Source organism: Misgurnus anguillicaudatus, unplaced genomic scaffold (assembly GCF_027580225.2).
Source record: "Misgurnus anguillicaudatus unplaced genomic scaffold, ASM2758022v2 HiC_scaffold_34, whole genome shotgun sequence".
Taxonomy (NCBI): domain Eukaryota; kingdom Metazoa; phylum Chordata; class Actinopteri; order Cypriniformes; family Cobitidae; genus Misgurnus; species Misgurnus anguillicaudatus.
This window is the reverse complement of record NW_027395284.1, coordinates 3,663,187-3,687,620: the sequence shown is the minus strand read 5'-3', so window position 1 is coordinate 3,687,620 and position 24,434 is coordinate 3,663,187. Positions and strand designations below refer to the sequence as shown.

The following is a 24,434-nucleotide window of genomic DNA, read 5'->3' as shown; positions in this document are numbered from 1 at the left end:
TTAATAATTGATACATCGAATATCCATAGGAAAATCCACAGATTATCAAGGTAAATTTAAATATGCCATCACATCGATAACGCCAAATCTCATTTGCTCTTATGTGTTTTGAGTCGAGACTAATTGTCATGTTTTTTTTTTGTCATGAAACATGCAAGAACCAATGAGTGTGGCGTTATCGATGTGTTGCCATATTTAAACTTTCCATGCTGAAAATAAGTCTAGTTTATGACCAAAAATATCAAATTGAAGTTATTTTGTGCATAAAACAAGCAAAAAAAATCTGCCAATGGGGTAAGCACATTTTTCTTGAATTTAGTGTTTAAGAAAAATGTTCAAGATTTTTTTTGCTTACCCCATTGGCAGATTTTTTTTGCTTGTTTTATGCACAAAATAACTTCAATTTGATATTTTTGGTCTAAAAACTAGACTTTTTTTCTTGTGTCGTTTTGCTCATCAAGAAAAAGCATCTTAATTTAAGAATTTTTAGATATTTTTACTGAAGATTTTTTTCTTAAAAATCATTTTTTGCAGTGTAGCCCCAAATGTAAACTGCACTGAAGTGTGTGCAGTCTGCACCCCCACACGCACCAGTCAGACAGAAAAAAGCTCCGGTGGCCTAGCCACCAATTTGTCCCGCTGCTCCATATAGTTTTATTTGTTATCTGACGATGACACCAAGGTACCCGCTAACATGTGCATTCAAAATTGATTGACAGGTCTGGCTTCATGAATGTTAACCTACCGCCAACCACATGCGAGATAGTTTGTGTCTTCTCTGGTCCGTTCGGCAAAAAAACTATTTAAAATGACCCGAGACCCGATGCCGCTAATATTATACCCGACTGTGTCCGATGCACACATGAAACTTTTAGACCCGAACCCGCTCGGGTCTCGGGTCGGATCCTCTAAGAGGACAGGTGAAGACCTCTACTTCCATGTATACATAATGTATTGGGCTACAACGTAAGTAAGCTTTAAATATTAAGCGTCTTTTCTTTTGCGCAGACTACTAGTTGTGTATCATACTGTAAACTACAGAAGTCTGGCGTTATGAGAATAATTACAGTATACAGTGACAGGTTGTGCATGCGCGCGTGTGTGGGTGTGAGGAGTCCAATCTGTCTGCTCAGACTGTGATCTGCTGGTGTTATTGGTTTAATCGCCCACATTATCAAATTTCTCACTGAAATTGCTCCTAATTATTTTTTTTACACGGGAAAAAACATTCATCCAGTTTTTAAATGAGATTTGTCATTGATTTAACGGTGTTTGGCCTAATCGGTGCTGTTTCAACATCAATACTGTGAGCTATAATATTTAAGCTGACATTCAACTATATTGACCTCTCTTCTGTCTCCTCCAGATGGACAAAGAAGTCACCTCGTCTCCAAGGTCTAAGTCCCGATACACAGGCAAAGTGCGATTGTGTGTTGCTCGCTACAAGTGAGTGGACCCTTAAACAACTGTTGTAACGTGTTACAACATAGCATTAGCTGTAATAATAGGCTGTAGCATGTCATTAGCAGTAATGATTTGTTGTAACATGACATTAACTGTAATGATTAGATGCAGCATGGCACTAACCAGTGTAACAGGTCTGCTGTTTAGCTTTAAATGACTTAAATACAATCTATCGACAGTATCTGCGGCCTGCAGTCAAATACCACAGATAGTCAAACCACACAAAAATGTATATATATAAAATATGCTGTAGTGTTTTACCGATGACACTAATCATACTGTAATTTGTTTTGATTTTTCAATTTGATTCAAGACCACATAATCCCTGAAATCTGAGTAGCTTTTGCTTGATATCCGTGCAAGGATACCAGAAAAGGTTGTGAATCAACCTGTGAATAGCTTTTAATTCAACCCTTAATATATATTTAATGCAAAACAACACATTTTAATGCAAAATGATAAAGTTGTCTTCTTCCTGTAGTTATAATCCTTATGATGGGCCTAATGAGCACCCTGAGGCAGAGCTCCCCCTGGTGGCTGGGAAGTATCTGTATGTTTACGGGACCATGGATGAGGACGGATTTTATGAAGGTATGTCACACTTCATAGCTTTGGTTTTGGTCTGTTAAATAACTAAAGCCAAATTTCTTTTTGTTCTGTCTTGTGCACCCTCATTATGTATTCAAAACTTTTGTGATATTTTGGATAAAGAGTTGTGTCCACAACAGTGTGATTGTCTGTTTTGTATTTTGTTTTTTTCTCTGTCATCCAGGGGAGTTGTTGGATGGACAGCAGGGACTTGTCCCCTCCAACTTTGTGGAGTTCATGCAGGATGAGGAGCTTCCTTCGGTTCCTCTGTTGGATCGCATCAAGGAACCGTCCTACCTCAATCACAGCCCCGCCTCTATGCCGAGCAGCGCCGTGAGCACGCTGAGCACTTTGCTGTCGGAGAAGCTGGACGCCCTGGGCTCCTGTACCGGGACTGGCACCAGCAGCAGCAGCGGGGTGAGCAGCTTGGGCATGAGCATGGGGCTGGGCATGGACTTCCTGGGACCCTGCAGCAACGGCACGGGCACGCTGGACGTGAACATCGACGAGATCGGAGAAGACGTTGTGCCTTATCCCCGCCGCATTACCTTGATCAAGCAGCTGGCCAAGAGCGTGATCATAAGCTGGGACCCGCCAGTGGTGCTGCCCGGATGGGCACCCATCAACGGCTACAATGTGCTGGTGGACCAGGAAGTGCGCATGAGCGTGCCGTTTGGTGGTCGCACAAAATCTTTGATTGAGAAGCTGAACCTGACGTCCTGTACGCATCGCATCTCCGTTCAGAGCGTGACGGATCGCGGACTCTCCGATCCGCTGCGCTGCACCCTGCTGGTGGGGAAGGACGTGGTGGTGGCGCCCTATTACCTCCGTGTGGAGAACATCACGCAGGCGTCGGCAGAGCTCGTCTGGATGCCAAGCAACAGTAACTACAGCCACACGATCTTTCTGAACGACGGGGAGTATGACGTGGTGAAGCCTGGAGGGTACAAATACCAGTTTTACAACCTGAAACCCATGACAGTTTATAAGATACGGGTGGTGGCCAGACCTCATCAGATGCCCTGGCAGCTGCCTCTCGATCAGAGGGAGAAGAAGGAGGTCACGGTGGAGTTTTGCACACAACCGGCTGGTGGGTTCACATTTGCTTTAGTGTCAGCTACAGCCTTCAATAGTACACAATAGCATGCATGTTCATTTTTTACATTATAGAGCACCTATTTTATTGCTAAAAACAAGATTATTTTGTGTATTTGGTATAATACAATGTGCTTGCGTGGTTTATGGTTAAAAATTATTTTAAAATATTATTATTTTCTACATACCGTACATTTTTGTAGCTCTAGATTTCACTCTCTTTCTGGAACGCACGGATTTGAAAGCTCTGTGTCCCTGATTGGTCAGATAATCTGTACGTTGTATTTGGCTGAAATATCTCTGACATCAGCTGGAAATGTGAAATTCGGTTGCTAACAGGAGTTAACTTACAGGCTATAAGTTCGAAGCGGGAAGAATTATGATAATGTCGGTCTTGTCTACATCACCAATCCCAGGAAGTAAATTGTTGCCTACAGTCCATGTGTTTGTTGTAGTCCAAGAAAAGGGGGACGATAACTCGCGTCGTTGTTTACTTTGGGGTTTGTACCTTTTGCATATTGTTAACATGTACTAATACACACCAAAGGAAATTTAAAAACGTGAATCGGACAATAGGTGCTCTTTAAAGGCACACCATGTAACTTTTTGGCCACTAGGGGGTGCTAGACATGTATTTTTCACGTCTAATGCCCCTAGAGGCCACAAGTGCCGCAGCACTGTCGCAATGGAAAAGAAAACTCTTTAGGTCACAAAGTGTGCCTTCCAGCATGTCATGTGTCATATAATATCATTTTATGGGTTTTATTTTCATCAAACGCCAAAGAAATCGCGTAGCTTACGTTTACAAGCCATTCATATATTATGAAGGTTGAAAAACTACAAAGTGTCACTTTAATAGGTGATATGAGATCTAGTCATCACTTTACTTTTTCTTAAAGGGATACTCCAGCCAAATATCAAAATTACCCCATGATTTACTCACCATCAAGCAATCCGAGATACAAACACATTTGGAGTTATTTTAGTAAATGTCCTTGGTCTTCCAAGCTAATAACCATAAAAACAGGGATCAGGGAACAACTTTTGACTTTGAAGCCCAAAAAAGTGCATCCATCCTTTACAGAAGTAATCCACATGGCTCCAAGGGGTTAATAAAGGTCTTTTGTGGGTAATCAATGTGATTTTGTTGGCAGAATCTGTTAAATGCCACAACATTTTTCAGCAAAGTCCTCTAAGTGCACGGAAGAAGAACTGAATGATTGATGGCACATGCATGTCACAGTACAACACATTTTTCTCGATTAAAAGAGGTTTCTGAATAGGATATTGACCAAATTTTTTAAGCCTTTTACCTTTATTCAGAAAGGACATTGAAGAGGGACTTGGGGCTTGGTAGCTAAAGACAGTCACATTTGTTAAATGCTAATGAAATGACTAAAGTGACATTTGTGAAATGAAGGCATTTCAATTACAGACTAATGACCTTTTTATTGCCATTAAAGTGAAATTACTAATCCTAAAATAAGAGCCTGATAAAAAAAATGCTCAGTTACAAGAAAACATGTGAGAAAGACTTAGAGTTTTGCATCTGAGCTCTTCATTTGAGCATCAATTTTTTGTAGGTCAAACAAACATTTGTTATTTGCATTTATCAAAAGTGACTTACAGTGCTTTGAAGCTTTTCATCTTTTCAATCATTATGACCTTTGCACTACTAATGCTCTACCAGTTGAGCTACAGGCACATGAGGCTTGTTGTTATGGTCAAACCATCTGATGTGGGATATTCCAAACCATATAAAAGTACAGTAAGCACTTTTCATTCTTGGTAACCTACAGTAATCATTTATCTTACATACTTCAACAAAAAATGGGATTTATGCCTGCATTGCTTCACTTGACATCAAAGTGTGCACTATTCACCAAAGTATTTATAGAAAGTCTCCTGCTGTATTAAGAGACTGAGCTATAATGGGCGTCTTACCCTAGAGAGGCTCTAGACAAGCACATGGAGCATTGATTAAAACAATCCTGTGGCAAGTTACTGTACAGACTGTATCAACTGAGTGCACTGTCTGCTTTTATTTTTTATATACGACACTTAACTCCTTAAGTGGCGCTGTCCCTCTCACGGGACACCTAAGTTTACGTCAATATTTTCCATATAAATTGTATGTATATCACAACAAATTATATATTGTTGGAAAGGTCTAAGCCTCTAGAATACATATATCAACAGTGTTTTATAAAATAAATTATGTAGGGAGAGTAATTGGTTCAATTTTAAAGAGAGTGCGCCTCAAAACATTTATATCCTCATAAATGTCACTGTCCCGCCAGAGGGACCCCAACATTTACTTCAGTGTTTTGCATGTGAATTCTTATCCAATCATGACAAACTATATATCATTTGAAAGCTCTAAGAGTGTAGATTTCATTTATGATCACTATTTTGGTAAAGGAATGACATAGTGAGAGCTATTTTCTAAAATGCACGGGTATACAGGTGGGCCCACGTTGTTGTTATATATTTGTAACACTAATACCCTGTTCCAAACCTAAACAATCATGACAAACTATATATCACTGGAAAGCTCTAAGAGTGTAGTTTTCATATTGCATCACCATTTTGGGAAAATAATGATGTAGTGAGAGTCAGTTTCTAAAATGTCACACTGCCACAGTTGGACTCAATTTGTTTTTGCATATGTATAGCACTAATACCCTGTTCTAAACCTAAACAATCTTGACAAACAATATATTGTTGGAAAGCTCTAGGTGTGTAGTTTTCATATTTCATTGCCATATTGGGAGAATTACGACGTAATGAGAGTCAGTTTCTAAAATGTCACGGGGCCACCGGTAGGCCTAATTTGTTTTTACGTATTTATAAGACTAAAACCCTACTCTAAACCTAAAAAATCATGACAAACTATATATCACTGGAAAGCTCTCAGAATGTAGTTTTCATATTTCGAAGTCATTTGATGATAGAAATAATGTAGTGACAGTTTTTAGTTACATGACCCCACCCCCCATAGGAATGCATATTAATTTTATATATTCATAATTCTAATATCATATTATAAATCTTCAAAAATATTGACAAACTATATATTGTTGGAAAGCTCTAAGTGTGTAGTTTTCATATTTCAAAACATTTTTGCAGTAATAATAATGCAGTGATAGTAATTGAATAATTTGTCACAAGTGTATGCTGCAAACCGTTGACACCTACTGGCCATTGTTGGCAAAACCACTAAAAGTGTGACACACACCTCATTTTTTGTGATTTTAACTTGAAATTTGAATCAGAACTACTTGAGACTTGTGGCTTCATGTTTGCATTATTACTTTTCTGAAACATTTACATTTTTGTAATTTTATTTATAAAACTAATATGTTATGGAATTATTTTTATTTATTAAAACAAATGTAAACTCCTATAACAATTTAAATATTTAATATTTTCACCTCCTTTCACCTCTGTGAAAACCCCCAAGGTGTCTTCTTTAAAACAAGACCAAGATTAAGCCTCTAGACCAAAAAATGACAGAGTTATATTAATTTGAAAATGTATATCACAATTTCACCCCCCACTCTAAAGGTATTTGCACCACTTAAGGGGTTAATAAGCAAACATCTACTCGAGATGTTGATCCGCCGAGTTGCAGTTTGCATCTTCTCATCTTGAAGCTTTTCCCCAAGGACCCAGATGACGCCTCATTTCCAGCTTTGGAGAACAGACGAAAGACAGCAGATGAACTGAATGAATGCCTGATGAATGGAAATGGGCCGAGCGTTTGCCGCAGTAGCTGAGTGGTGAAGATGAAAAGAGAGAATCAGAAAGGAGGCAAGGAAGGGTGGGGGGAGCGAGGGGGATGCCCGGAAATCTGCTTATAAAGGGAGTCCTCGCTCTTTTCATCTCCCACGCACGTACACACTCGCAGACGTATGCACACTCATTGCAGTGCCAAAAAGCAGAGCAGACGTGCTTGATGAAGACTTGATGATTTTTCTTCTCTCTGATCCTAAACGTGACAGCCATTGTCCATGGCAGATACGAAAAGGTGTTGTCATTTACACGGGCCCCTGCGGTGCTGTGGCTTTCAGCTGTGATAGTCACACTTTACATGGTAATAGGATAAAAAATGCTTAAATTGATAAAGGACATTACCGTAGGTGGAGTTTGGGGGGCCAGGGGGGCACTACCCCCCCAAACCAGAGCCAGTTATGATTTTGTCTGAGCTGTTAATGAAATAGAAATACTTTAAAAGGTACCCTGAGTAGTGTAAGGCTAAAATGTGCTTAACCATTTGGTTGAGAAGAAGTTAAAGGGTTAAGAAATGTGTGCGAATATCAATCTAACTTACGGTAGCCGGTGATCAATATAACAGCAGCGCCATCAGCAACTGTGTTTACCCAACCTTGAAGGAAAAATACACAAGTACCATCACCTCCCATGTGCTACATTTCCCCCTACCAAACCCCATGAACCTATTCCTAAAACTGAAAGCATTCCAAGTTTAAACGAAAGAGTAGGTGCCCATCTCGGTAATTGTGTTTAATTGATGCGTTAATTGATATGGAGCATTCATTAACGTAAGGCCGCGGATGATGGAACGGCTCCTCTTGCAGATTATTGAATTTCCACACAGTGGAGTGCATACCTCAGGACATCTTGACGTCTGGTGATAAATGAACTTTCAGCGTAGTCTACCACGTGCCACATTCTCCCCGGCAGGAGTGGTCCTCTAAACGGTGTAAACCTGCCTGTGGGATAGCAAAGGAGCCTTGCATTACATGACGCTGGCGGATGAAAGCCTGATTGGTTACAGACAGCCTTCGAGCGGTTTTCAATTACAAAGCATTGATTTTGTTTCTCCGGATCAACCTCGCAAATTACGTGATCCCGGTTATGTTCATGACATCTTTGGGCCGGGCAGTGCCCTCAGTCCGATCAGTCAGGGGTGGCATCGATTAATCTCTCCTCACGATGATCCGTCATCCCGGGGTCAGAGGAGCGATCAGTGTGGATTAGTGTGAACCATAAGGAGCAGAGGAAAATCAAACCTGTGTCGATACTTCTTGCTCTTTGGAAGTATGCCAGGATAGCTTATCTCAATTACTTGTTTAATAGTGAAAGATTGTCATCTGATTCTGGATCTTGTAGGATTAAAACATTGATGTTACATCTCAAGTGCAATTCAAAGACATTAGTAATTTTATAATAATGCATTTTTACTGTTAAATAAAGGGTTTGTTCTCCATTTTTCTTCATTTACTTCAAACTAAACAGCTGTGATGATAAGTACACGTGTGTTGTAGGTTCTGCGGATCTATTACCGGCTGCCACGTTTAACGTGTATGATTAAGACAAATCAGCCCACATAAAATGAGTGTGCTGACATAAGCGAATACTGTGTGAAAGTCTGTGGCCAGCTGGCGGCCTTTTCAGCTGTGTAATGTGCACACACTCACTCCCACACAATAACACGCCCAATACACATGCATCATGTTTTCTACACAGGCATACATGTGATGGCTAAATGCATGTCAGGGCCAACCAGAAACGTAAATACAGATTCAGAAACATGGTGCACAATACTATGTAGCATATAGTAAGTAACTCTTTTTGTATGCATCCTATGTATTTTCGCAGGTCCTCCGTTACCTCCTCAGGAAGTGCAGGTTCAGTTGGCACAGACTCCAGGAGTCTTACAGATTCGCTGGAAGCCCCCTGCTCTTACACCTACTGGCACCTCCAATGGAGCCAGCGTTTTAGGATACATAGTCTGCACTAAAGGTCAAAAGGTGAGGCGATATGGTTATCCACTATAACATCTGTCTATTGTAATTAAAAAAGTCACACATGAGCATTTAATGTTTAAAAAAATATATTTCTAAAACTTCACTTCAGAACTCAGTAGTTAGCAATATCTGAGAAATAAAATGATTCCAAATCTGTCACCCCAACAAAGCCATCAAAGGATTAGTCAATTTTCTTTAAAAAAATCCAGATAATTTACTCAACACCATGTCATCCAAAATGTTGATGTCTTTCTTTGTTCAGTCGAGAAGAAATTATGTTTTTTGAGGAAAACATTCCAGGATTTTTCTCATTTTAATGGACTTTAATGGACCCCAACACGTAACAGTTTTAATGCAGTTTAAACTTGCAGTTTCAAAGGACTCTAAACGTTCCCAAACAAGGCATAATGGTCTTATCTAGCGAAACGTTTGTCATTTTTGACAAGAAAAATAAAAAATATGCACTTTTAAACCACAACCTCTCGTCTATCTCAAGTCCTATGACGCGCGACCTCACGCAATACATTATCACGTCAAGAGGTCACGGATGACGTATGCGAAACTACGCCCCGGTGTTTACAAGTGTGGAGAAAGAGGACCGTTCCGACGTTGTTGTATGTGGAATGATACTAATTAATGTCTTTGTGTCAGTTTATTGTTTAAATGGTCCGCAAATGTGCATTAAATCTGTTACATGTTGGGTTCCATTAAAATCCATTAAAATGAGAAACATCCAGAAATGTTTTCCTCAAAAAACATCATTGCATCTAGACTGAACAAAGAAAGACATCAACATTTTGGATGACATGGTGGTAAGTAAATTATCTGGATTTTTTTTTTTTTTTGTTAGAAAATTGACAAATCCTTTAACCTGTTAACAGGCCCAGGATCAGTTACTGGAGATCAGAGTTGCTCTTTCATACATATTGATGTGTTCTCCAGGTATCTGAAATACAGTTATTTAATTCTACTCACTGGCGCCATCTCATGACCACTTGTGTCATTGGCCAGCAAATGTCCCAGTGTGTAGTGTTATGTAATGAAGGGGTTTATATAAGGCACTTGGAGGATCTCACAAAACATATTTTCAGATGATATTAGCCTATTTTAAATACAATTAAGTACCACTTTCGTCAAAACTCTTATTATACGTATATACTTTTATTATCCATACTTGTTTATCACATGTATATTTCTGAAATGTCAAACAAAGCAAAGCTCAAGAATAAGGGTGATCCGGGAGTCCAGGGCCGGTGTGAGAGACCCTAATTGACAGCTATGATTTAATCTTTTATGTTGTATGTGAACTCTTTTTTTATTCTGCAAATTTAAATATTTACCTAAGGTAATGTTATCTAGCTGTCCAATGCATAAACGTGTTATAAAATTGTGATAATGACTAGTTATGGTCTTGAATATAACTAGTTGAAATGGCATGTTCATGTAGCTCAATTGATGCAAAAGGTCAAGGGTTTGATTTCCAGGGAACACACGTGCTGATCAAATGTATAACTTGAATGCACGGAAAGTCGCTTTGGATAAAAGCATCTGCCAAAATGTAATTGTTATCCAGCCAAAGATTGTTTATGTATTTACATGTGAATTAAAGTATACTTTTACGATTTTCCAGCTATTATTAAAAATGAAAAAGCTAAATTGGGCACATGTAAATATTTGTCTCAAACACACAAAAACATCCCCGTTTTTAAGGCCTGCAAAGAAACATTTATTCATGCTGTATTTGTTTTTTCTTGTCGGTTTGTTTTTATAGATAGCAGAGATAATGTACCCCACAGCAGATTTTGTTACGGTGGAACTGAACCGTATCCAGTGTCTGGAAGCGCGGGAGGTCATCGTGAGGACAATATCAGCACAAGGCGAGTCTCAGGACTCTCCCGTGGCCGTCATTCCACACAACTTCCTGGTGCCTCATTCCCATTCGCACCTTCAGTCTCATCCTCCACCTCACCCCCAGCCTCATTCTCAAACACACCCACCCCCTTATCCGCAGGCCTACCCCACAACCCACCCGCAGCCACACTTACAACCTCATTGTGTCCCGCCACCCCAACCGCCACACCCTCAACCCCTGCCCCCTCACCCCCAACCACAGCATCACATCCACCCCTCGCCTTCCTCTTACCCCATGTCTAAACCCAAACTTCTACCAAGTGCCAGAGACCCACATGCCAAAGATCCAGATATGGGCAGGCGACTGGGACAGCCCTGGGAGCCACATCCCCGGGCCCCATCACCGTTACCGTCCCAATCTCACCCGGGGCACACGCTGGAGCCCCCTCACATAGAGGGTAGACGCTCCCCCTCCCCTCAGAGGATATTGCCGCAACCTCAGGGAGCGCCCATTCCTAACACAGTGGCTCGTGCAATGGCCCGACAAGCGGCACAGAGGAACCCCCCAAACAGGGTGAGTCAAGGGAAAGCACAGAAAGTTAAACCTGGAAGGCAACGCAGTCAGTATGACATTGGTTTCACGAAGAGTGAGATGGCGAAGTTAAAGATGTTAACATATTTTGAGAGCTGCACTGCAAAATATTATGCATATACTGTATTTAGAGATAGCTGAGACTCATGATTGAACAAAACATTGATTCATTACTATACATAATAGTTGTGATCCATTTCAGGTGGAGAGGAGGAACATCTTTAGTGATAGGGGTAATGTTATGCACTCATTAAACTCCGATGAGGAAGAAGACGGGTACGACTCCCCCCACATTCGGCGAAGAGGAGCTTCTGTGGATGAATTTCTCCGAGGCTCAGAGCTGGGCAGACACGTGAGTATAAAGACCAGCAGTTATTTCAAATGCTCTTCCAGTTCCTCGTGACCTTACATACACTCAATGCCATTGCTAGAAATTTATGGGGCCCAGGACAGAACCCAGCGGTGTAAAGATCCATTTAATGGGATTTCCTTGCCACATGGCCCTTTCTAGCAATTTCTGCAGTTTTTCAACTAGTCCCAAGGTTATCTTTACTGGATTTATGAAGTTGGTTTACCTCAATTTCAAGTTCATCCCAACTGTGTATACTTTCGAAATTGTCAATTTTTATCAAATGTTTTGCTTGCAAAGTGCTACCTTTATATAAAATAAGTCTTCTTTTGATGTTTTGTAATCTAATGCAATGACACAATTGCATTTTTTATGTATCCACACACTTTTTAGGGCCACGGTTTTTTTCTTTGTCCTTAGTTTTGGCTTTTTTACTGGTTTCTCATCATTTAATCATTAATATCTCTTTCTCAGCATCCTCACTACAGTCACAGTGAAGATTACTACACAGAGAGCAGTCGAGGCTCAGATCTGTCTGACATCATGGAGGAGGACGAGGAGGAGCTGTACTCAGAGATGCAGTTGGAAGAAGGACGACGGCGCAGCATTAACTCGCACAACTCGCTTAAGGTATGGAACAGACACCCTACGGGCCGCCATCTGTCTTGGGCGTGGGCAACAGGGCCACAGGCTAGAGGCTGGGACAGACGCAGGGGGATGGAGTATGCCGTGGTCTGTAGGGCTCCTCAGAGGAGGTGCTATTACTAGATATACACACACAGACAAGAATCTGTTTTAAAATTACAATATCAGTTTAGGGAGGAAGATCCATCATTAAATTAAAACGCTGTCATTGTTTGTTCAGCCTCGTGCAGTTTCAACCCAATATCCCTGTTTTGGGGGGACAGAAAATAAAAGTTTTAAAAAATTCAATCTTTAAAAAAATGTAAGCACTACTAAATTATCAGAAATATATATATATATATATATTGATCCGAAAAACTCACACAAAAGTTCTGACACAGGATACAGGCAAAATTGAGATTATTTACTGAAAAACTATACAGCTGAAGCTCTGCTTGTTTAAAATTATTTTAAATGAATCAGTTTATTCAATTCATAAAACAGGTTTGAATGGGTCATTTACAGTAGAAATCAGACTGATATATTATCCAACTGTGAAATAGCATGAGGTTGAGTAAACTGAAAATACATATTATGGATACAATATATATGTATATGTATATGTATATATATATATATATATATATATATATATATATATATATATATATATATATATATATATATATATATAATATACATATATATATATATATATATATATATATATATATATATATATATATATATATATATATATATATATATATATATATATTCAGATATTAAAGTTAGAGATTGGGATTTTAGAATAGTTGAGTTTATAGTTGACTAAGTTGAGTTTAGTGGCAGGAACTTAACAGGTCACCCCATCCTCAGTCTCTCCTGGGTCCTAAAGGTGGGTGGCTTGCCCTACCAGACTTCCACATCAATCAATCATTTAGCTAGCTTTAAATAAGCCTGTCCAAACATACAAAGCGCAATACATCTGAATGGCTTAACGTAAGGCTGCAAATGCATCGCATGAGAAGATCTGATATGCTTTCATGCTCTTTATTATGCAACCTGTGTTATTCGGTTTTAGTTATTGCATCACTTTACTTTTGTATCTAGTAGAATTAGGTCTGGATTACTCTTGAGTGTTTTAGTAGATTTAAGGCTTGTTATTTTCAGAGTTTACTGTGTTTACAGACAGGATCGAAAGGATTATTTAGTAGATCCTATATAAGTACAGATTAATTGCATATGATAATCGCAGATATGTACGTTGTGAATTTGTTTGCTGTGCCTGAAGTGTACCTTATGGATTATATACACCATGATTTGATGTATTTGTATTAATATAAGCTAGACAATAGACATGTTGAAACTGTACATCAGCTAAAATGCAGTGCACATATCATTCCGAGGGCATTTTGGGAATCTCATTTAAGTAATGGTTGCTTAAATGAAACAGTTATTCACTTTTGGTTATGTTCGTCTCATAGTTACACTTTTGTTAAATTTTGCTTTTCTCAGTGTAATTTTCAATTTTGTAAATATCTGTCTCTTCATGAAATTGTCTATTGTTGTTATAACTTGCAAATTTCTTTTGAAATACATATTTATGACTTATAAACAAATATAATACAATATAATGCAGGGTTGCAAAAACAACACCAATGTATATATGAATATATGGGCAATAAATGATATGTTGTATTTCAGTTTTTGTCATTTTTGTTTGGAATTATCTTTTTTTGGAATTTGGAGACCTGAGCGGACATTGGAATTGTGGTATGAAACGCATTCTATAGACTATTATGCATCTGTTTATTTATTCATTTCTTTATATTTGTTTAGTTTAAGTCTGCTACAATTCAGATATACGTGTTAGATGTTTCCACCACTGTCAACTTCCAATTTTATTTTAAAGCAAAGCAAAAAAAAACACACACACACACACACACACACACACACACACACACACACACACACACACACACACACACACACACACACACACACACACACACACAGAAAACAACAAAAAAGTATTTTTTAGTCATCCAGTAAAGTTACTGATACAGAAAATGTAGACATTTTCACAAATCAAATTGTTAGTAAAACATCTTTTAACAGTATTTTTTTATTTCAGGTTACTGGCCCACTATTACACATTTTTGACAATTCTCCATGTTGTTTATGTTTGTTTTTTCACAAGTAATATAGTCCTAAGATTCTTTAGTCTTGTTCCTTCGATCGCCTGTTATTGATTTATTAATGTTCTGTGTTTGACGAATCTCATCTCGAGATTTTTGTTGGATTGTGCTTTGTCAGTGGATGGTCTTATTTATCCCTGCATACTGTATGTGATATTTTCCAATTCCCATTTTCTGTATGGTTTGCATTTCCTGACGTCTTCCTTCAACAGATTCCCTTCTGTTGCATGTCATGTCCATCACGGAATGAGATTGCATGCCCTGCATTCGTCCATGACCTCCGATAACTAATTCTGTCTTAATTTTGTCTTTCTTTTCCCATTTTGTTCTCTATTTACGCACTGTTTTATCTTCTCTGCCTGTTCTAACACCATCAAACAAAAACAATCCCGATTTTACCTTACCGAAAAACATCCGAATCTAACTGAAACTTTGGCTCGTCGATCTGGCCTCTAAAAGGCGTATTACAGGCGTCAGGACCTTGCTGTGGAACGGGACAATTGGGACCTCCAGCGAGAGGTGGTACGACAGCGCTCCTTGCGCTCCCACAAGCGTCTCCATAGCATCCCGGAGGTGGCAGAGGAGGATCCAGACACCGGGGTGGAAGTCATGGGTCAGCGTCTGCGTTTCGAGGAAGCCCGTCCGGGCACTCCGTGCATGAGCCCCCGGCCTTATCGTCAGGACCCTCGGCAGCCGAACCAGCTCTCGCCTACCAAATGCTCCCGGAGGCTGCAGAGGCAACGCTCCTCTCCGCGTTACACCTCCATAGATGAGAGGTCTCCTGGAGGTCCGTGCTGGAGCAGCAGTAGTAGCAGGCAAACCTCCAAGAGTCCGGACAGCGGATTAGACTGCGGTAGCGAGGAGGAGGGCTCACTCGGATACCGGTCCGGGTACCATTCGTACACGGGAGGCAGCTCGCTGCGCGTGGGCTCTGGCCCCAACATGCGGATCATCCACAGCGAGGGGCCGGCGGAGCGACGCGCTGTGGCCGCCTTCAGGAAAAGGACCCTGACTCGACAGTCTGGCGTGGAGGAGGACTTCCTGGATGTCGTTCCGGAGCCGAGGAGCATGCGGGAGTCGTACCATCATTACCACTATTATCCACATCATCACCATCCTCAGCGCAGGTTCCGGAGCGAGGGCAGGCTAAGCGAGGTTGGCAGGACCTATCACAGAGACATTAGGGCCTACTCTGTTGCCAGGCTCAACAGGGCAATGGATGAACCCCTGGTGTGTGTCTCCTTCCCCTCCTGTCATCATTCCGCCCTCTTCTCATCTACCAACTGCTTTATGTTCCCATCGGCAAGCGATACAGCCATTCTTTTGTTGATGTTGTTTTACCCAGCCTCTCATTTGTTTGTTTGTTTAATTTTGTTTTGCTTTATTGTTTTCTGTTTTTCACTAGATGTTGCTTAAATTTATTGTGGTATTGTTTTGTTTAGAAGTTTGATACTACTATTGTTTGTTTATTTTGGGGCGGGTTGTGTGTTAGCTATGCGATTTGTTTTAGATATCATGTGACTTTGTTTGATTCCTAGAGTGTCGAGTAAAAATTGTTTGAATGTGTCGATTTTTTTTATTACCTAAAGGCCATTTCTGAGTGTTTCTTGTTTCTGACGTTTCTCAAATCAAATGACACTATTGCTTATGTTACAGCCCACAAATAACTTTACATATTTGATATACTTTTAAAAGATTAAGGAGTGAAAGAACCTCTAGTAATACTCATTTAGGATGTTTTTTGAAGTTACTAATATCAACAATGTATTCGAATATTTAGTATTGCTTGGGACCAAATGAAAAATGTACACATTAGTTACTGAAAAACCTTTACCCATCAGCCCCTATTCTGAATATTGCAGGTGAATCAGTATGTTTACTTCAATGCATGTGGTGGTTATAGCCCAAACTACTAATGTTATACGGATTTGTTTACAAATCTGTGCAGTATCCTTAAACAGTTTTATTTGAGCATGCATAAAGGGTAACTTTACCCAAAATGTCAATTCTATCACTTACGCACCCACCTGACTCTCACTTTCTTTCTTCTGTGGACCACAAAAAGAGAAATTTTACATTTCACATATGAAAGGAAGTCATACAACACTGCAAAAATGACTTTCTTACTAAGTATTTTAGTCTTGTTTTCAGTACAAATATACAAAAATTTGTTAATCAAGATGTATTTTCTTAATGAGCAAAATTCAACTCTAAGTGCTTAAAACAAGCCAAAAATCTGCCAATGAGGTAAGAAATGTGTTCTTGAATTTAGTGTTTAAGAAAAAAGTAAACTTAATTCAAGATTTTTTTTCTTATCCCATTGCAGATTATTTTGCTTGTTTTAAAGCGGAACTCCACCGTAAAACAACATTATGCTCCAACACCTTATTTCATCACATATATGTAGTTGCCATCAAATGTACTAACTCCATATAAAAAATTTTAAGCTACACTGTCAAAAATAAAGGTACGAAGCTGTCACTGGGGCAGTACCCTTTAAAAAAGGTCCTAATATGTACCATTTAGGTACAAATATGTACCTTTAAAGGTACATTTTGGCAGTTCAAAGCACTAATATGCACTCTTTGGGTACAAAGGTGTACCTTTTTGAAAGGGTACTGTCCCAGTGACAACTTTTGTACCTTTATTTCTGAGAGTGTACAGTAATGGTGATTTGACGCGTCATTAAATAACCGGAAGAAAAATGCACGACTACATATTCTGAACGTTCTGAATGGGGGCGGGTCTTGGGGCGAGATGATTGACAGTAGATGATATCGTTCTTTGATTGACAGCTGCACAGGATAAGCTAACGTTAGCTTGCTTTGCTCGTGTTCATAATAATAACATGATAATAACTTTCTACGTAATAGGCCGTAGTTCACTGACAAGAGGGGAAATTGCATTCATAATGAATCGCCTGCGATTAAGACTGCGATATTTCCCCTCTTGTCAGTGAACTACGACTCTTTGTAGTAAATGCCGCTCTATCTGAAAGCAGCTGATGGCGATTTATTACTAATCAAGGAACCGGCTTTACTGACGAGATGCGCGTGACAATCACATGCGATTAATCGCGCAGCCCTATTACGTAGTATGCTTACCGTAGTTACACAAAATAAGCAACAGCTAAGCCAAATGATGTTTTAGATATTTTGTCCATTTTACATTACCTGAGTCCGCGGGAAAACTGGGCTGAGAAACAGTAATTGAAGTCCTCCTGGCGAAAGTGCTGGCTGCATATTCTCAAGTAATCTGTTAGTGGTGTGTCAACTGAGGTTCGCGTTTAGGTAAACAAGGAAAACGAACTCCCGGTGGCCTGAATTTGTTGTCCTTACATCCACATACTGCACAGGTTCTAGTCATCTTTTATCAAGGGTTTTGGTGATTTCCCCTTCAGGGATGGTAAAAGCAGATACTTTTTGGTTGGGTTCGTCTGCTGGCTAACTTCAAGTTGACTTTGAGAGCAGGTTGAGTGGTAAAAGAAGCTGAAGGCTGCATCGATCAGTGGTTAGTGGGTGGAGCTAATGACAAATTTTTCACGCAGTGCATTCTGGTTAAACAAGTCAATCAAAGACCGTTACAAAAAATTTGCTTCAACACGCACTGCAAAAAGTGATTTTCAAGAAAAAACCCAAGAAAATAATTCTAGTTTTTAGACCAAAATATCAAATTTAAGTGATTTTGTGCATAAAACAAGCAAAAAAAATCTGGGGTAAGCTAATTTTTCTTAAATTTTTCTGCTCACCCCATTGGCAGATTTTTTCCTTGTTTTATGAATTTTTTTATATTTTTACTGAAAACAAGACAAAAATACTAAGAAAATTTTTTCTTAAAGAATTTTTTGCTGTGCACTATCAACCTAATTTATCGAAATCGTGAAAATAATTTTTTTCGCAAGTAAAATAGAAAAAACTTTCTCGTGATAACAGGCTAGAATGTCTAGGGTTCAATTCTGCTTTAAAGGGACAGTAAGTAGGGTTTTAAGTGTTTTATTAATCAAAATCAATGTCTTTATTCATAAATAGGCTATGTCATCGTTGGTGTCAAATGACCTCTGCCAGTGATCTGACTTTTCTGTGTAAGCTTAAAATGTCTTCTCTTTACTTACATTGAACGGGTAAATCCTAAAAGGCTTCCATGTCGGTCCGCTGTATTAATAAACAATAATAGCAGAGAGGGACAAAAAGCACTAGCCTACTAATGCGTTTTCACAATGCGCTTTCATTCAGAACACGTGAACTAGCTGAAACGGACAAGGAGATCAGTGAGTACATAACGACTACCGTAGTTGCAACACGCATTTGGAAAAGCGAGGCGCTAGAGAGCACCATTCGTTTGAATGCAAAATTCAATTTTACCACTAGATGGGGGTAAATCCTACTTATTGTCCCTTTAAGCACAAATGAAGAGTTTCGTTGCAAAACGAGATAAATCCATTTTTTAACATTTTTGTCAAAACATGTTTATTATTATGTTATCATGTTATTATTTTGTTTTATGGAGCTACTTAGCTGTATTTTTTAAGTTATGAAGGTTTAAATCAAAACAAACCAACTGCAGTTGCATTGAAATTAATTGGAATGCACAACCAAAAAACGAGATTTCTGAACATTTAAAAAAACGGTGGTTATCTCGTTTTGCAACGAAACTCTTCAAATGTAATTAAATTTGATTTAAATGTGACATTTTTTTCTAAAAACTAAACTTATTTTCTTAGGTAATTTTGCTCATCAAGATAATGCATCTTGATTAATTTTCAGATATTTGTTCTTAAAACAAGACAAAAATACTAAGTGAGAAAGTCATTTTTTGCAGTAAAGTTTCAAACAACACAAGAGTCAAATGATGACAGAATTTTCATTTTTGGATGAACTATCCCTTTAAATCAAGTGTGTAGCCCAGACCACAGTCAAGTATGCAGCTGTGATTCAGAAATCTTTCTAAAGCTCATTATAGCACACAAACAGAGTATGTGAGTGGAGTGCTCAAAGCTTTTTATAATTAGTCCGCTTCACTCCGGGTTAACCATTTCCCGCTCCCTCCACACTAACTCCTCACTTCATGTTCACTCTATAATAAGTGCACCAAATTAACACCCAAAAATAATTTTTCAAATATCTGTTCAAAAGATGCATTCAGTGTAAAATAAATACACTATTAGGAGTATACATGTTTTGTATTTGTGTACACATATCCTTACAAGTAAAATTTTGTCTGTATTATTTGTGTCCCTTTCAAAATGTGCTATTGTAAATTGCCGCCCTAATTTTAGAGATTTACGCCCATGGTTGCATTTTGGGCTGTTAACATGAGTTGTGCTCTTGATGGAGTGAGAGAAAACCACAAAATATCCGCTCCTAGCTCCAGGCAAAATCACACCGCTCCACTCCCACTCCGCTCACATACTGTACTCTGCACACAAACACCGTTCAAAACTCTTTCAGACTTTGCCAACTGATCAGGAGCAGAACAAAAACCAAAATGGTCTTTAGCTAAGCATCTGATTTCTGCCAAAACCCTGCTCATGTTGTTGTCAGAGTTTGTTTTGATTGTTTACGTTAAATGTTTTGGCGGGTTCATCCTCCTTGTTTTGATTTTCACCTGGGACTAGAAAATTAAGAAAGTACAAATATTTTTCATTTGGGGGTAGAGGGGAATCTTTCTTCAATAGGATATCCATTCTTTGAGGAAGCACCGGTTTTGATTAACATTTCGTTGTTTGCTTTTGAAGATTTTAGGGAACTCTCCCTCAACAGGAAGGTCGGATCGCCTGGACCATTCTGGCCGTAGGACGAGTCGCGGCTGCCCACCCCCTCAGAGAAGACCCATCAACGTTCCTTCGATCGGTTAGTGCGGTCACGTGATGTTTGGGCTCTACCTACTATCCTCAGTCTGAAACACACCTATTGTCTTTCCTCAATTTTTCCCTTCTCTCGTTTTTCCTACAAATGCTTTTGAATGAGTCAAATCTACTGCATTCGTATAGCTTTAGATATTCACAAATAAAAATGCAGGAAGAATTTACTTAACTGATTGATGCAAATGAATGGTACGCACCATCACCTATAAATTCATCATTATTTTAATCATTGCTGTTTTATGCCGAAGCAACTCTGCCATAAGCAATCATAAACATATCAGCTGGCTTTGTTCTAAGATCAGTATGCCATCTTTTGCCTGCAGTGCATTAGAATGGCACTCCTGATCCTAAAACGTTTCTAGAGAGCGTTTGCAAATGTGTCACGATCCACAACTCACGACTGGGTACTAGAGAGAGGATGTGGCTGGAATACTAAAAATCATTGGTGTTTCCATAGAGATCACGATGGAGAATAACAGTGAGGGGAACTTCTCATCTAAGGACGATGTTTACTATTCCAGTGTAGGCCACCGCAAGAAATGGCCCCCACAGCGAACACAGGACCGATATGGTATGTGGCGTGGCTCCTCCATAAAAAGAAAATGACAAAACGCTACCAAAAGAATTAGACCTGATACTGTATATAGTAGACTATTGCAGGAGTATATTCACGAATCATGACAAAAAACAGGAAAACAGAACAGAAGCTGCCTAAAATGAAGACATATTGGGTAGAAGGACAGTCAGGATGAGATACATTTATTGAACTACAGTGGCCCCAAAAAGTTTTGGATAATTTAAGGTCACCCAAAAATGAAAATAATGTCATCATTTACTCTCTGTCATGTTGTTACAAACTTGTATATATATATTTTTTGTTCTGATAAACGCAAAGGAATATCTTTGTAACCAAATCAGTAGCCCCATTGACTTCCACAGTAGGAAAAAGTATCCACCTTTTTCTCGAACGCGGAAGTAAGTGATGTGACGTATTTCCCTTCCTGTGTAAGACTTCCAGTTTAATATCCAGCCGGTAGAAAACAGTGTAGTGGGAGCACGCATAAAACATGATTTAAACAGTTAATATTTACTACACCTGCCATGTATGAACCAGTGTGAGGATGGTGACGGGTCTTCAATGCGCAAATATAAAAGCACAGAGACATACCAGTATCTTTAAAATGGGAAAGTAAGTTGAGAGTTTGTATGTGGAATTTACGAAAACTTCGTGTTTTTAACCTTTTAATGGACTTGTTTATGGCAACACGTCGAGCTTCATGCTTTCCGACACAGTCAGCAGTATCTTTCTCATTCAACACATTGTAAGTTATTTGAACAAACCATAATAAACATATTAAACTACTACATGTATTGAATATTGTTTTCGTTTTATGAAAATATTATTACATCACCTCTTACGCACTAGGTGGAGACATGAGCTTATAAAATGTTTTGCTAACTTTTTAAAGTATTTGCTTTTTCATTTAAAACATAACAAAAGTACGCGCAAACACATTACGAACTATTATAAACATTAATTAAGCAGATTATGTCATATATATTCTGTACTGTAATTGCATTTTTGTAATAATATATTGTAGCAGAATAAATAAATCAGCTAAATCGGCATATTTTTATTAGCATAATATTAGCTGTTTTTAAACAATTATTGTATTTATTGTTTACTGGCTAAAGGTTTTACTGGATGGATTTGTAAATACAGATCATGAATGCATGCGTGCCACATACACATTCAGTTTTTGTGCATGTATTATGGTTAAAACAAATGTTTTGTAGAGATTTACTGCGTTTGTATTAGCTATTATGGCAACCCCTAAATGCACAAATTATGTCGGTTTTCATAATAAACAGCCAGTCAAAACGGCACACTTGTGTCCTTCGCAATAGACTACCATTAGCTTTAGTGGCTCACCGGAAGTCATAAACCGGAAAGCTCAAAGATGGCGGCGCCCACATTTATGTCAAGAAACAGGTGGATACTATGGAAGTCATTGGGGATCTGTAAATGATGACAGAATTTTCATTTTTGGGTGAACTATCCCTTTAAGATACATTTGTAAAGTCGTATGTGTTGTATTTATAAACATTAGTTATTGCATTATGAATTATTTTAACATGAATTAATTATGTCACTGGATTAAAGAACTATACTACAGTAACCTTTATAGCAGTCAAAAGCAAAGGATATCTTCACCTCCAATCAGATCAAATCTCAGATAGCTGTCAATCACACAGTTGTACACATCCCCCACCCTTTATGTATTTGTTTGTGAAAAATGTTTAAATGTATGTTTGCCTGTATAGAGTAATTTCCCCCACAGATATTTTTTGGGACCACTGTATTTTCAGTCTAACCTCCTACTTTTTAAATGAAATCCATGAATGTTTGTTTTCGCTTTAAGCAAGCAATATTTATTTACTGAACAATCACTAGAGGCAAATTATGATCTAAATCACTTGCTTTTACAGTATTTGTTTGGATTTATTTGTACACATTTTTTCCCAATAGTCTTTTATTTTAGTTATAGATAATGAAGATTAGGTCATAAGCATTTTAGTTCCAGTCCCTGTGTGCATATCGTGTGGCGTAAAAACACCAGACAGACATTGCTTGTGATGACACCCTCACTCCCCATTGCTTTCCTCATTGTTTTTCCCATGTTGTAATGTTTTACACACAATCATCTCATTTATACAGTGCATGTTTCTCAGCTCCATATTCATTTTCAGTTAGTGGGATGATCCACTTTTTACAGTAGTCATCTTGAAAATGATTATTTAAGCTTCCTGGCAATTGGTACAGACTTACAGAGAGCAAAGTAATACATTTTGTTTACAGCATTTATTTATTGCTGCCTTATACTTTCCAGTTAACTCTTTAGAGGATAAAGTATATGTTGTATCATAGCTTTTCAAACATTTACAAACCTAAAACAAGTCAAATTAACATAAACCTATAGCATATATTTATATTTCACCAAATAAAGTGAGGGTCAGTGGATGTAATATAAACAATCTATGTTGTTGAAATCTCTGTCTGCTGTTTCAAAGAAAAATGTCTTTGTCTCCTTGGCAAAAATATATAGACCATTTCAAAAGATGTAAACAACACTGGTCCAGAAGCACTTCCTGTTTCAGTTTTTTAACACTAGATAAACGTTGGGATAAAATAAACCAACAGAACATATAAACCTGAATTAACTGAAGTTAAACAAACATCTTAAAGATAATGATATATGTAAAAATAAAAAAAAAACTGTCACAAACTGTAACAGGAAGTGTTTCTGGACCAGTGTTGTTTACATCTAACCCAATATCACGCAAATACGTGACTATTTCACATTTGGACCAATGTGAAAATGTCACGTTTTGCCGTGTTTGAACGTGAGCATGTCACGTTTTCTGTTTGTGTCACTTTCACGTTTTGGTTACTCAACTTTTTTGTCCTAATTTCTTACCATTGTCGCTTCGGTTTAGGGTTAGATTTACATAAAATGACATCCTTACCTAAACAAACTCTAATCCCAACGTCAGGCGACAATTGGTTAAAGATTAGAAAATATAAAAGAATAAGTCTTGTATCTTTTTTTTTATAAACCAATACTTAAAGTGACAAATACTTAAAGTGACATATAACACAAGCACCAAATCTAACCCTAAACCGAAGCGAAAATGGTTTGAAAATAGGACAAAAAAGTTGAGTAACCAAAACATGAAAGTGACACAAACAGAAAACGTGACATGCTCACGTTCAAACCCGGCAAAACGTGACATTTTCACGTTGGTCCAAGTGACACAAACAGAAAACGTGACATGCTCACGTTCAAACACGGCAAAACGTGACATTTTCACGTTGGTCCAAGTGACACAAACAGAAAACGTGACATGCTCACGTTCAAACACGGCAAAACGTGACATTTTCACGTTGGTCCATACGTGAAATAGTCACGTATTTGCGTGATATAGGGTTGTTACATCAGTGGTTCTCAAACATTTTCCGCGGACGGCCCCCCCT

General features: G+C 38.5%; 1 protein-coding gene across 10 annotated transcripts in view; it reads left to right on the top strand.

The window, feature by feature from the left end:
* Window positions 1-21,484, top strand: part of LOC141349061 (RIMS-binding protein 2-like) — a 49,178-nt gene extending 27,694 nt beyond the window's left edge. For 4 of the 10 annotated variants that reach the window (XM_073866005.1, XM_073866003.1, XM_073866001.1 and 1 more), the window contains 10 exons: window positions 1,367-1,446; window positions 1,946-2,055; window positions 2,237-3,142; window positions 8,770-8,921; window positions 10,690-11,343; window positions 11,564-11,713; window positions 12,185-12,340; window positions 14,995-15,765; window positions 20,270-20,384; window positions 20,856-21,483. In XM_073866005.1, the coding sequence (XP_073722106.1) occupies window positions 1,367-1,446; window positions 1,946-2,055; window positions 2,237-3,142; window positions 8,770-8,921; window positions 10,690-11,343; window positions 11,564-11,713; window positions 12,185-12,340; window positions 14,995-15,765; window positions 20,270-20,384; window positions 20,856-21,004 (3,243 nt within the window). In that variant the 3' untranslated portion in view covers window positions 21,005-21,483. Of the gene's footprint in view, window positions 1-1,366; window positions 1,447-1,945; window positions 2,056-2,236; window positions 3,143-8,769; window positions 8,922-10,689; window positions 11,344-11,563; window positions 11,714-12,184; window positions 12,341-14,994; window positions 15,766-20,269; window positions 20,385-20,855 lie in introns of all 10 variants that reach the window. The other 6 variants (XM_073866008.1, XM_073866006.1, XM_073866007.1 and 3 more) reach the window with 3 other exon arrangements.
* Window positions 21,485-24,434: the final 2,950 nt, after the last annotated feature.